The sequence below is a fragment of the Neolamprologus multifasciatus genome, chromosome 4, assembly GCF_963576455.1.
Source record: "Neolamprologus multifasciatus chromosome 4, fNeoMul1.2, whole genome shotgun sequence".
NCBI lineage: Eukaryota > Metazoa > Chordata > Actinopteri > Cichliformes > Cichlidae > Neolamprologus > Neolamprologus multifasciatus.
Genome location: NC_140442.1, coordinates 6,321,286 through 6,335,481, shown reverse-complemented (window position 1 = coordinate 6,335,481; position 14,196 = coordinate 6,321,286). Strand labels below are relative to the sequence as shown.

At 39.8% G+C, this 14,196-nt stretch overlaps 1 protein-coding gene across 3 annotated transcripts in view; it reads right to left on the bottom strand.

The window, feature by feature from the left end:
* The window catches only part of spop (speckle type BTB/POZ protein), a 116,502-nt gene that overhangs the window by 61,195 nt on the left and 41,111 nt on the right, over positions 1-14,196 (bottom strand). For all 3 annotated transcript variants that reach the window (XM_085158240.1, XM_085158242.1, XM_085158241.1), the window contains exons 3-4: positions 6,413-6,616; positions 2,990-3,111 (exon numbers count right to left, since the gene is read on the bottom strand). In XM_085158240.1, coding sequence (XP_085014366.1) covers positions 2,990-3,111; positions 6,413-6,499 — 209 coding nt within the window. In that variant the 5' untranslated portion in view covers positions 6,500-6,616. The remainder of the gene's footprint in view (positions 1-2,989; positions 3,112-6,412; positions 6,617-14,196) is intronic.

The window sequence follows — 14,196 nt, the reverse complement described above, 5'->3', positions numbered from 1 at the left end:
CACTGCTGTGCCATGGTTGGTTAATGATCCTATACACTTAAACAAAGCCACAACAGCAATAACGCAGTATTATAACTCATAAGGATCAGGATCCGTCACAATTTGCAGGTTATTGCAGGTAAAATGCCAAGCACGGTTTGGATGAAGACCTGTTAGGTGATCACCGTGTCTATGTTTGATTAGATTCTGACCAGGAGGAGTAGCGATTCTTGTGACATGTGGCTGTATGGGAAGACCGACAAATCTCCAGAGGCGCTGTCACGGCATACATTCATCAGATAAGCTAAAAACATATTTTGACATTATGACACTTGTGAATAAATAAAATACATAGGATTTAATATATTTCCTAGTCACTAATTAACCACGGTATGCATTAAAGTGGAAGATATAGTCATTAAAAGGGTAGGAAGTAGGAAGCAAAACCAATATAAAGTTTCACTGTACTCACAAAAACCCAATAAACAACACCTGATTCTAACACTCCCAATCTCCCCTCAAAGTCTTCTTGTTGTTCTTTGCTTCCAGCAAAGCTACTTTTATTACAATGCACCTGAAAAGTCATGTTCCAACACCTCACACGTGTGCATCAAGAGTTCCACCTTTGATCTCAAACTTGTGCAGACTTCTGTGTCAAGATGACCCAACCTTTATGTCAAGGATTGTCACTACTAATAAGAGCCATTTTCAGTAGAAGTACACAGTGTCCATGGTGAGATCCGTGATCAGCAGTAAGCTCTTTGGGTTTTGTTTTTTTTTTTTTTTTTGTTTATTTTGGGGGGTTTCCCTCCCCCCGCGCATTTGGGTGGTTTGGGGTTTTTGTTTTTTGGGGTTTTTTTTAGGGGGACATTTAACCCAAGATCAGACCGACTGTTGAGGGCTTCAGCAGTAATTGAATAAGGAGCCTGAGGGAGAGCATCCAGTGCAAACTCATGACCTGTGGTGCGTGTCAATTGTACACCAATGCACACAAACTGAACTTTGACCACACAAGCACAGTCATCACTCATCACCCGCCATACTTGCCAGATCTAGATCCTTTCGATTCTCCTCTTCCACAAAAACAAATGCAAGTTGAAGATCCAGAATCTTTCACAGACGTGAAATTGGTCTGAACAGCAAGAGTATCCTCGAAAAAGTAGTGTTATAGGCGCTGCCGAATTTCACAAGCAGACTGGAATCGGCCAAATTGAAATGAGGGTAAATCCAGCAGAGTTTTATAGTCAGTAGTGGTACAACGTAGTTGAGCAAAGAGCAAAGAGTCTGAGCTTTCCTAATATTTCAATCTGAAACAGCAAGAACTATAAATAAACATCAGAAATCTAAAATAAATCACAGGGAAAAAAGGGCCCTCAGCAATGCAACAGAAACCAGTTTCACAAAAGAATCATTGCTTTGTGTTTGCAACATATGGATTGTTTGTTGCACAGCCTGTTACAGTTTAAGTAGCATCAAACACTTTACCATGGCCATATGGACTGTTAAGCACCTGGAAACTGTAATTCTGGAAATTATTTTAGACAATAATATTTTACGACATCATATGAATTACTGTAATAATCCTGGCATCACGTCATAGTCAGATGCCAAGTAAGTCTTACATTTTTCAAATTAAATAACCTCTACTTAAAAAGTATTATAAGGTAAAATGAACTGAAAATTAGATTTTTAGTTATGGTAATATACTACAGAATAGCCATTTCATACATTTTCATTGTTTTGTTCTATAATGTAGCAAACCTGGCCTGAATTCTTAACAAGTTTTTATTAATTCATTTATGTTTGTCTCTAGTTTTTATTGTACAACTTGGGGGGCTGATCTGCAGTGCAGTGCGCTGGAGAAAGATGCAACTGAAAAAGAGTTATGCTACAGACGGTTAAAATAAAAATAAATAAATAACAGAATCGTTCACCCGGAAACACAAGACTAATTAAGTCATCATTCTTTAACATGACACAGTTTGCATCCAATTTAAACAAGCAACTTACGTAACCCAATGTGACTACTGCATTGTTTTATCCCAGGACATAATCATTACCTTCATCTCCCTAAAATATCTTTGGCCGCTACATAAATGCATGAGATTTTAAATCAGTGACCCTGACTTATGTGGAAATGAAATCACTGGCATGTCATACTTAACACAAATCTTTGATGATGTGGATCCAAAAAGTACTCATCAGTTCAGCCATCTACCGGTTTGTACAGCAGCACTCTCAGCAATTAGGTACATTTCCAACACCGGATGGAATAAGTCTGTCAAGTCATTTCAGGGCAAACTAGTACAAAATCAAATCATATTACTGCCTTCAAAAACTTAGTCTTGACAAGGAAGGATAAGCACTGTAGCACCTTAAACATAACAGTTTTTTCTTTGAACATTTTTTGCCACACTTTGCAGGAATCAAACAAAGTCCAAAGCTACGATCTGGAAAATTCAGCATACAACTATCCATTTTCCCCTGGTCAGACTGTGAATAATAGCGGACGAAGAATTATAGAGCAATTTTCTGTGTACCTAGCCACATCCTCCACATCCCTCAGTTCTTCCTGGGGAGTTGCCAAGATGTTTCAAGGAAAGATGGGAGGTGTGAGCTACACATACTCAACCTATAATTTTAAAACACGACAAGCAGGAGGGTGCTCATCTCAGAGCAAAGTCCCCTCATCTCAGAGTAAAGTAATCCAATGTAAATGTGGGTTTAACCTCAGATCAATTCATGCATACTAAGGTGTCATGCAAGAAGGTTAATTTTAATTTCAAAACATATGCTAATAAACACTGCAAACACAGACACGTTAAAGGCACAGAGCAATGATTGATACTCCACGTGTAGAAGCATGTGGATCACGTAGATCTACCTTTCAAAGGTGCATAAGTTGAAAATCCTTAAGACGACTTCTTGAAAGGACATTCTCCAAAAGCACTCTTAGAGCAGGAATGCTGTACTTTATATGCGATAGCTAGAATGATGAGACTTTACTAACCATTTGAGTTTGTCATTGGCTCCTGAGGAAAAAGTGGAGCTTTTGATGACCTCTCCCATCTCCTCACGACAGAAGCTGAAGTTGTTGATGGTCCACATGTAGGAGAACTTCACCACTTTGATCTGCATAGAAAAAGCACAGGATCGGCTGAAACCAGATCTCCTTTTTTATATATTTATCTATTCTATATGGGTAAGTGGTCTTTGGTCAGCTTGGACTTCAAAACCGCACATCAAAACTGCCTTTCATCTTAATAAACACTGACAACAAACGAAGGGAAAGAAGAAAGGATAATGGAAAAGTAGCAAAAAAAAAAAAAAAAAACAATTTTGCAAGGACGTAGCAGAGATGAAAAAACAGACATCATCAATGACATACTTTATCTACCTTTGCTCTTAACAGGAAAGTGTTATCTGAGCTAGTAAAGCCTACACTGCAATAACTATAACAAATACAATTTCATAGAGCAGATAACCATTAAACAAAGAAAAAATGTAAAATGACATCAATTTTTATTTTAAAAAAAAGTTTGGCTGGTAATGTAGAAGCCAGCCAGGGAAAAAGTATATCAGCAAGCTAGATTTAATATTGCACAAATACCAAAAAAGTAAAAAAAAGATTCACCATTAAAGATTAGCCAAAGCTGCACCAGGCTGATTAAAGCAAAAGATGCATATTGTGTAACACTGTTCAAGAACACCTTTATGGCTGAACAACTCCTCCAATTTAACACTGCACCTTGTAAGTTTAGAGAACTTTTTTAACATTCAAAATTGATGCAGCAGAAACAGCGATATCGCCACCTTGTTAAAACACAGAACCTAGTTCACCCGCAATATAGGTCAACGTCTGACAGTTTATCTGGAAATCTGGGTGTAAATTATAGTAGTAACTGCTAAAATAGCCTTGAGCCTCTAGCCTCAAGCAGAAATAAGAAGCAGGCAACAAAAATCTCTTACCAACAAACCAACAATGTTTGAAGAAGCTTGAAGCAATTTGTCAGACTGTGCATAGCCAATTCTAAAGCAAAGATTGTACTTTATAAATGATTAAGATAATTTTGCTTGCATGAATCAAACTGACATTTGATAATCTACGGGCAGAAAAAAAGAGCATCTCATCCTCCTGACTGCATGAAAGCATCCAACGAAAGGGACTGATTACCAAGTAATTACCAAATTACTCAATTCAGAGTTCTTCTGGAGTAGAATCAGATTATTTTGCTAAATCCATTGGTACTGTGCAAAAGTCTTGAGTCAGGCCTCAATTTGTTATATTTTGCCTCCAAGGAACCAAACGTTCTTGTAATTTTTAAAGTGGTCTTGAGCAGTAGTTCTCCTGGCTGGTTAATCATAGTTTCATTTAAAAATTAGCTGTTTTTTAACTTATTTTCAGACCAGAAAATATGAACATTTTCACCAGCATTTTTTTTTGGTTTGTTTGTTTAGTAAGTCACTTAACTTGACTCATTCAAGCATAAAAAGGGAACTTAACAAAAGGGATAAAGCAGTGTTGTATCTACACATAACAGGAAAAATGGCAACAAAAGGTTTTTAAAGGTGCTCTGTAGCAAACGGTCAGGTCAGTCAAGTTTAACCTGTAAGAAATGCAGCAAAAAACAAACAAACATTGTTTTACAGGCATAATATAGTGTTTTTGCAACACCAAGGTGATTCCCAAAGAGCTATTGGCCATAAAAGTGGCCGGTCTAAAAACCACTTGCAGCCACCAGTGCTAACCCTCAGCCTGCTAGAGGATACACCTATAGTATCGATTTCAAAAGTGACTACATTCAGAATTTGCCCTGTGACCTTAAGATAAAGGTCACCGGGATTCAAACCTGTCTGAGAATTTTAGCAGATACACCTATTGGTACCAAGACTCCTATGCTACCTCGTTATGTTATCACATTAAAAAAAAAAAGCAGCTTGTCCGTGTTGCCTGCCCATCTAATGGGGTTATAATAACAATAACTAAAAGTCATGTTATTCAGCAAAGACCAGACACAGGACCTCAGAAATGTATTTGGTCCATCAGTTGATTGATCTACTGTTTGCTGAACCCTTATCAGAAACGGTCTCAGTGCAAATGTGGCTGTCAGAAAGCCATTTTTAAGGAAGCGAAATGAGAAGAAAAAGCTGAGGTTTGCCAAATTACACAAGAACTGGGTTGAAAATCAGTAGCAAAAAGTCTTAATGAGTGCTAAATCCAAATTTCTAATTTTGATATCAAATCGTTTTCAAAATGTATTAAAGAAGTCAGAGGAGAGGTACAACACAACAACACAGAGTCATCCTTTGGTGCTGCGTTTCAGCCAGTGATCTCGTCAAAAACGACGGAATAATGAAAAAAGAAAATACTGTCAGATTTTGATTCATCATGCAATACCATCTGGAAACTGTCTGATTGGCAACAGCTTCATTTTTCAGCATAACAATGATTCCAAAAACACTGCCAATGCAACAACAAAACAAAAAAAGCACCTGGATGGAAGAACACACAATGGAACACACAACTATCAAGGCATGGATTCACATCCCCAGAGACTGGACTTCAAAATTATCTAAACAGTTCATCTGGACAGAAGTGAGCAAAAGGCAGATGACATCCAAAGAAGATGTCAGGAATTTCCTGAAGAACTATTCCTTATAACTACTTAAAGACATTACGAGGAAGCTTGCCGAAGTGAGTTCGGGCTGGTTCAAGACAAAATCTTATAAATCCTCTAACATCTTTAAAGACCACAAATTAAATAACCTCAGCATTTACACGGGGTGAAATTAGAATTATGGTTACAAAAGTAGTCCAGTAAAATATACCCCATTTCTTATTTCTCAGTTTGTACATCTTCATTTCCTTTTCTCGCATTTTACCAGAGTATCAAATGAAGGAGGTGATAAAGAGATATGAGGAGAGAAGAGCTGAGGCAACAGGTGTTGAACAAAATTAAAAATCACTGCTTCAGAGCCTCATTTAAAATGGATTTCTAGCGAAAACAACTATTGCCACAGGTGTGTCATAAATTGCTTTTACTACAGCTGTATTTGTTTCATCTCAGATGGTCAACGGTTTTGCAAATCAGCAAAATATTATTTATTAAGTCTACTTTTTATTAAATTAAAAACGTGGTGCAATGTGACCAGATATACTTATTTTGTTAAATCACACACACACACAGATAATTTTCACTTCAGATGCATTTTAGGAATTGAGACATCCTTCAGCATTGTGTGATTAATTTCCGGGCAAAAGGACAGGAGACACAGGAGACTGGTTAATGGCACTGGTTAGTGGTTACCACTTAAGTGACAATCTAACTATAACATTTTAAGATGCATTCTGGCCTGATTACAGTTCAGTTTAGTAAAACACAAGGAAGTGAAAAAGTGAAACACAAAATATAAAAAGTCATGCATTACTCACCTGAGTATAACACCAGCTCTCAGCCACAGGACTGCTGGACATTTCTGCCGGTGGTGGGGGACTTGGTACTCTGGACATTGCCAGCATTGATGCTGAGAGCACCGCGTTGGGCAGTGGCAGCAGCCAGATGTGGGATGAGGTGGTATGAGGTGTATGAGGGAGGAAAGGTCCAATAATCAGTCAAGCTGGCTGCCTCTTAAACCCCTGCCATACAAAGAACAGCAGAAAGTTGAATTCAGTACAACAGACTCTAAAATAGCTACAGGCTCCCTGTAGTGTCACAGAAATACAGCCATTAAAACAGTTTGACTTTTAAAGCAACAAAACCAATAACTAAGAAATCTGTGACCTTGTGCATCCCGTGTGTGTGTGTGCCTCTCTTTGTACATGTCACGCCAATTCTTAATTAAATGTTTGGTCTAATTGAGTGGTATTTCCCAGTAAGTAGGAAGCAATGGCTCTGGATTTATTTGTTTTAAAAGAGTCTTTGGCAGTCAAAGCACACCAGCAGCGTGCACTCGGCTTCACTAAGGGAAGCCTTCCTTTATCTGCGCATGGTTTCGTCTTTGTTTTGCTTTGAGATGAACAGAGTGCTGCGCCAGCCATGTGATTCCAGCCAGGCTGCACCCATCCGCTGTGGCTGTAAGCGAAGGGCAGGACTTAAGACTTTCATCTCAAGCAGCCAGTCTGTACTCACAACACACACAAGGTCACACTTTACTTTCAAACGACTAAGAAAAGGTCAAAGTTTTGTTTGATAAGCACCTGTTCCAAGGCTGTTTTTATTCCAGAATACTGCGGTACAGATTTAGACTGGAATGGCTACATCACCTCTCCGCTTCCATTTGAAGCAAAGTGGAGTTTCCTCATTATTTTCCTATTCTAATTTTTGGTCCGTTCTATACAAGCAGTCTCAAATGCCTGAACATCTTACTGAAAAATAAAAAGGAATATGCGCGGTTTGGTTTCAAAGTGTAATTTCTCTGCTGTCTAAATCTCTCATTTCCTCTCGTCTCATTCCCTTACGCTCCTTTCAAGTTCCTCTCCACAAATTTCATACCTAAGTCATCAAGGTCTCAAGATCTGGCTTTTCTCACTCAACCTGCAAGTCCCCCTGATCTCCTGCCAGAGAAACCCTTCCACTCCATTGCTTAATTAGTGTCTGATTGAAAGAGAAGTTTAGGACCTAAGAAAACTTGGCAGAAACAGTACTGGACCAAGAATCCAGAGAGACAAAAAAAAAAGGGAAGGAAAGGGGTAAAAAGTAAGAGGAACCTCTGTCTCTTGGTGAGTGGATTGGAAACAGAAGAGGCGACACGCGGACCTCACCGGCTCTAGAACCAGACAACTTAATTAATGTTTAGAGCTAACGCCTGAATCTGATCATCTCAATTCAGTGCCCCCTTTTCTTCTTTTGTGCCACTTGTATCTGATGAAAACACTGGTGGCATTTTCGCTCAGTAAAACAATAAAATATTAATCAAAAAAAAAGTCGGGAGAAAAAAGCTGTACTCATTTGCAATTTAAATTACCTGAGACTTCCTGGCAATTAATTACAGTCTATACGAGTGAGCGAGGGTGATTTTTTACATGCGTGTGTGTTTCCTCGTGTCATCATTCTGGTATTGTATCGCAGTGTATTCAAGACACGATTTACCAAGTGGCTTTCTTGTATCATGTCCCTTAAAGAGCACCATGAATGCCTGGTAATCACAGGAAATCAATTTAAGAAAACATGACAACACTGGCAGCACTGCTAACAGCCTCACAGCTTTCTAAATACACCCAGATGACACTTAACCAGAAAAAAGCTTGGGATGTTTTTTTTTCCCTTGTTTTTCATGACAAACATCAAGAGCAAAGCAGTAGGAGAAAAGCAACAATAACAACTGAGAGACAGAGGAGATGCGTGCTAATCATAGGACTCCCTCAGGAGAAATGTCTTCAGACAGTTCATTTGTCACAGGAATCTGAAGATGACGGTGTGAACGAGAGGAATGGCTAATAGGTGATAATGCATATGATGTAGGGAAAATAAATATTGTCACATTACAGTGTATGGCAGGCACAAAGACTGTGCTCTCCCAAAGGCAATTAAAAGACAAAGGAGAGAGGTAATCAAGGTGCTGTGGTTCAGATAAGGACTGAAGAACTTTTTGCAGCTACTTGGTAGCCATCAGCACTTCCAAGGTTGGATAAAAAGCAGTGAAAATTAGGATGAGGATAAGAAGTGCTTAGAAAGAGAGAGAGCAATGCAGAAGGACAACAAACAAGTTCAGATTCTGCAGAATACACATCAAAATTTCTCTGCCTGCAAATACAGCAAACTAAAGAACTAGACAACAGTTTGCTATTCTGTAACAAAAGCATACAAACGCTGTGCTAGGGACACTGCATTGTGAAGACTAAATGACCTGTCCTTCTTTACCACTGCAATTTTTGAGGGCTATTGTTGTATTGAACACCACTAAAGTAAGAGGTTCTATTTTTAAATCTGAAAAACTAATGTCACATGTTCACCAAAGTATTTTCTGCATGGTTTTCAAATCCAATTTACAGGCCATATAAAAATGAATTGAGTCACAAAGATGTCACCACTTGGTTTGTAAACTGCCATTTCGAAGACTCAGTTTTAGCATTGTGGCATTGGCTCTCCTTTTTTGTTTGTTTGGGGTGTTTTTGTAACTGTTAAATTACAAGATAAATGGTAAATGGTAAATGGCCTGTATTTATATATTTTACTAGTCCCTAAGGACCCCAAAGCGCTTTACATATCCAGTCATCCACCCATTCACACACTGGTGATGGCAGCTACATTGTAGCCACAGCCACCCTGGGGCGCACTGACAGAGGCGAGGCTGCCGAACACTGGCGCCACCAGGCCCTCTGACCACCACCAGTAGGCAACGGGTGAAGTGTCTTGCCCAAGGACACAACGACCGAGACTGTCCAAGCCGGGGCTCGAACCGGCAACCTTCCGATTACAAGGCGAACTCTTGAGCCACGATCGCCCCAGGCGATAAAACTACAGAGCCTGGTTAACAGTGCTGCGATGGACTGATGGACTACATCGCACAGTCACAGAAGCCTGCTAACGCTAGGCGACTGTTAGTCATGACAAAATAATGCTAAAGGTTAAATGTTCACAAAAATGTGTACAGGGGAGTTATTTAAAAGTTTGCCCCCGAACAGCTGTTGCAAAAATTGTCATTTCTGCTGGGCATTTCAGCATAGAAGTCCATGGGGACTCATCTTCAGAGCAATTTGTCATCATTTGAGTAACTGGAAATGAGGAACCGTTTCTGGCACTTCTGCATGAGCCTTATTATAGTCTTGGATGTTGCCACTCTGGTTTTAACCCATTCTGCACTTACAATAATTACAGTTTAATCAAAAACAGAACGTGCACGGTAGAAAAGAGAAAATGTTCTGCACTCCTGTCCTTCAACATCAGTTTTTGCACATCTTTATTGAAAATGTCACTATCACAACATCTTGACTGACAAGACACATCATTCTTGATTTTCTGCACAACAACCTCAGCAGTAAAACCTCTCGCAACCATTCATTTTTTAACCTATGGTTCACTTCAAGAAGTCATGTTTTAACAAATGTTCTTACTTTACATTCACATAAGTGTCAAAATGGTTTATGTCTCTCCACATGCTTACACTTAATGTCTCTCAACACACACTTAATCTTAAATGATATACAACAATTTATCAGCTCTTTGACATTAGAATTTCCTCCGTTTTTTACATTTCAGGACTACAGACAGTGAATAATTAGAAAAAGAAATAGTTTACACACTACATAAGCAGAATAAATGTACCCTTCAGATCAGAATTCAGTGCTATGTTGGGTTATAAGTGTAACTTGTGTGCTTCCTTAGGGCATGTCGTCATTTTTTACCTTTTACCTTGCAGAAGATTGTGTTCAAGATGCCCCGTTCAAATGACAGCATGGCACAAAACAAGTTTGATCTTCTGTTTTCTGCATGTATAATGCAGAAGATGTGCCTGTGTAGCAAAAGGAGTAAAGGAGGATGGGCCAACCTAAACCCACATTCTCATCCCATGGCTGCTTTCAGAAAGGTAGGCCAGATGAGGAGAGTGAGACCTGGAGCCCATTTATATTCATTACAGAAAGACAGTCTGCTCTCACTCTACCAGTCCAGTCACCATCTCTCTCCATCTCTCTGTCACATACTTCCACACGCCAGGGAAGAGACTCTGACAAACCAAAAGACAGATAGATTCAACTTCTTCTGCATAAACAAGAGGTAAGCGAGGTGATGCTGCGTCTGCCTCTGCCATCGGGATGAGAGCTAGAGGCCACCAGCTGTCCAGGCTGTTACAGCCCCACGGTATACCGGTACCGCATCACTAACATGTTACACACTAAGTCAATACATGACACTCGGCTCATGGTGTAATAATTCCTGTGCTGCGATATTCACTCCATCTGTACATTTTACGTGGTGATAGCATATTCTGCGCATATGTTACCTCCATCTGCAAATCTGATATCGTGAAGAGCTTACAATGCATATTTACACTCGAGGACACATTTCTGTTCATTTGTTTTTCCATCTGTGCTTGTGACAATCTGAATAGCTGGTGATGCACATCGCTTGCACAGCCTTCCCAACCCAACCTCAGTGTCAGTGAGAACAATGCATATTTAGCTTGTTTACTTTTAATATGTCTAGCTGTTGGAGTGTTATCTTTACTTCATTGCAGGTTAAAAGATTTATTGGCCCTTCTAAAAAAAAAATCTTAACAGTATCAAAGAAATGCCAAGTTTTCCAGACATTTGATATTTAAAACATTTCCAATCATTTAACTGGACTTGCTTGGGTTTGCCAGATAAAACGTGTAGATCACCAATAAGATCTCCGTGCAGGATCTGTTGGTGCACAGGTTAACAACCATGGTGTAGATAGGAAGAGAACTGGATAATGTGAACAATGTTGTAGAGGTGAGGAGAATATCAGCCAGGATCATGAGTTTGAAGGTGGAAATTGAAGCGTTGATGCTGAATGTTCTTCGATGAAGAAATGCAAGTAAAAAGGAACAGGTGTGATGAGGTGGTGTTAGATAGATATAGTGTTAAAAAGAGAAAAGCAAAGTACAGATGGCAGCGAAAAGGATGGATGAGGTGAACACGTATTTCAGGAAGAGGCAGGAACATAGGGTGACAAAAGGTAGGGAGGACTGGGAAAGTACAGCTGAAGTGGTAAGGTAATTTGCTAATAAGGTGTACCCTGTGGACAGAGAAAAGGAGAGTTGGGTTTGAATGAGGAGGTACAGGAAAGCATTCAAAAGGGTTAGCAAAGAAACAAGAGGGATAGTCAGGAGGATGAGTAAAGTAGACAGAGCATTGGGAGGCTAGGTGGCAAAAGAGAAAAGAAAAGGTGTGTAGTGATTTCTATGTGAGGCTGGACACTAAGGAAAGGAGCTGAAAGATGTTGAATATGGAGCTGCCAGGTAGGAGACGACAGAGAAGATTCATGGATGTGGTCAAGGAGGATATTCAGAAGGTTGATGTGACAGAGGAGGATGCTCGGGATAGGGTGAGATGGAGGCAGATGAACCACCGCAGTGACTCCTAAAGGGAGCAGCCGAAAGAAGAAGCTCATGCATAGAAATGCTGGAGAGTGCACATTGTTAAGCTGCTGGGCTGACAGAGCATACATCAGTTGTAATTTTCTCTGAATTGTTAGCCTGACTTCTCCCAGATTGTGTTCTTTTAGACCAACTATAAAACTCAAACGAAAAACATCTTTGACAACGAACATTTGCTCATATTGTTTCCTCAATTACACTGAACAGCCATAATGCTAAAACCACTGAAAGTGTAATGTTCTGGGAAACTTCAGATCCTGATATTTACTTGGATGTTATTTGACATGAGGCACCCCCTAAACATCCTTGCAAATGATCACATTCCCATAGAAATGTCACTGGCAACGGCCTGCAGTACAATGCACCATACCACACAGACAGACAGAAAAAAAAAGAGTCAACAAACATGACACAGTGTTGACTTGGTCTCCAAAATCCTGAGATTCTAATCCGATCTAGTACCTGCAGGCTTTGTCAAAACAAAACCGGTCAATGGAGGTTTTGCCTTATAACCCACAAGACCCAAAAATCTGATTCTAACATCCCGGTTGCAAATACCACATGGCACCTAAGAGGTAACATATTCATACCATGGTGGGAGCTGCAGGAGGTGAACCTGTATAATATTCAGCAGGTTGGATCATCGGCCTATAATATCTTCACAGATCAATAATTTGCAATTACGCCGGTGACTGTGGCTACAGAGCCCGTCGTCCTAACATAACATTCTTGGCAGTCCAGTAGGGTACCTGTTTCAGTGTAATACTTCACCTAATTAACTGATAGTTACAGCCAGGGACCTCTGCTGCACTGCACATTTTCTCTTTATGCTGCTTCTGCTGTCATGGCTAAATAGTAGCAAAAACACATGCAGAAAAAAAATATTTAGCTTTACTATCCCTACATATAAAATGTCGCTGTTGAAAAATTACAATCTACATTTACCATCACCACGAGTTTTTGGATTATGAACAAAAGTGTAGGCGGTGTTCATATTCTAAAATTAATACTTGTTCCAACATAATCTAATGTCACCTACTCTAACTTTACAATATATTGCCATTCTAAAGATAAACGGATCCTATTGTGGTTACATAAGTTATGTACAGTTATAGCAATGTTTTTGTATGAAAAGGTTAAGTTTGGTTCAGTATGACCATATGGCAGGGACTTCAAGCAACCTGGTCTACTGTGAAATAGGAGTGACAGAACAAAACAACAAAAAGCCTTCTGGAATTCATTACAGCTATCGCAGAGTCTCAAAAACAGAAAATATATTCATTATACAAAAGAAAAGGAAAAACACATTCTACATGCAAGCACACAAACACACATCAATACACAATTAGCCTGTCACTATCTTAATTCCCTTTACATGGAAAATAAAATGGAAATGTCAAAAATATTAAGTTACCTACTATCCTCTCCCTCAGAGAAACAGGTGGCAAGGTGCTGAGACATCGCCACCAGGTGGACAGGGGGTGGAGGTGCGTAATTTGGCCGCTACAAAGAAAAGCCAGAATCACAGCAGGGATCCTGGAGTGTTTAGAGGGTCACCTTGTGCAACAACAGGCACAGAGCAAACCTGTGAGGTACACAGACGGGCTGCAGAGTTGAGAGGGACAGACTACAAACACTGAAAACCTGCCAGAAAACTGAGGTTAAGTGACAAAGTGCTGCAGACTTCAACGTATGTGTGACGCATTTCTGAACGGAAATCAAATGCCCACATGCTAACTCATCTTTCTACAGCTTAGAGCCAGGCCATGTTCTTCTATCACCACCACCACAATTCTCTTTCCTCCAGCTCTGGTGAGCAGTCTGACAGAGGGTTAATCAAGCCTGTTCATTATAACGTCAGATTTCATAAAAAGCTTAGGCAGTATGTGCAGATCCATCTGGGGGGTTAGCAAGATTGATCAAGTAAAGTAGCCGGCCCTCATTTCTAAAACTCGCAGACAGATGGCTGGAGGTGCACATCCTGTCAAATAAGTACATGCACATGGATCATAAAAAAGGAAGATATCCCAAATATTCGTTATGAGAGATTCTGGATTTGTAGCAGGAATTAAGGGCAAGAACACTGAAAATATGTAAGCTTGCTGCAGGAGACACTGGCAGGCAAAACATGAAAAGGGAAGGAGAAAAGCCTCTCAG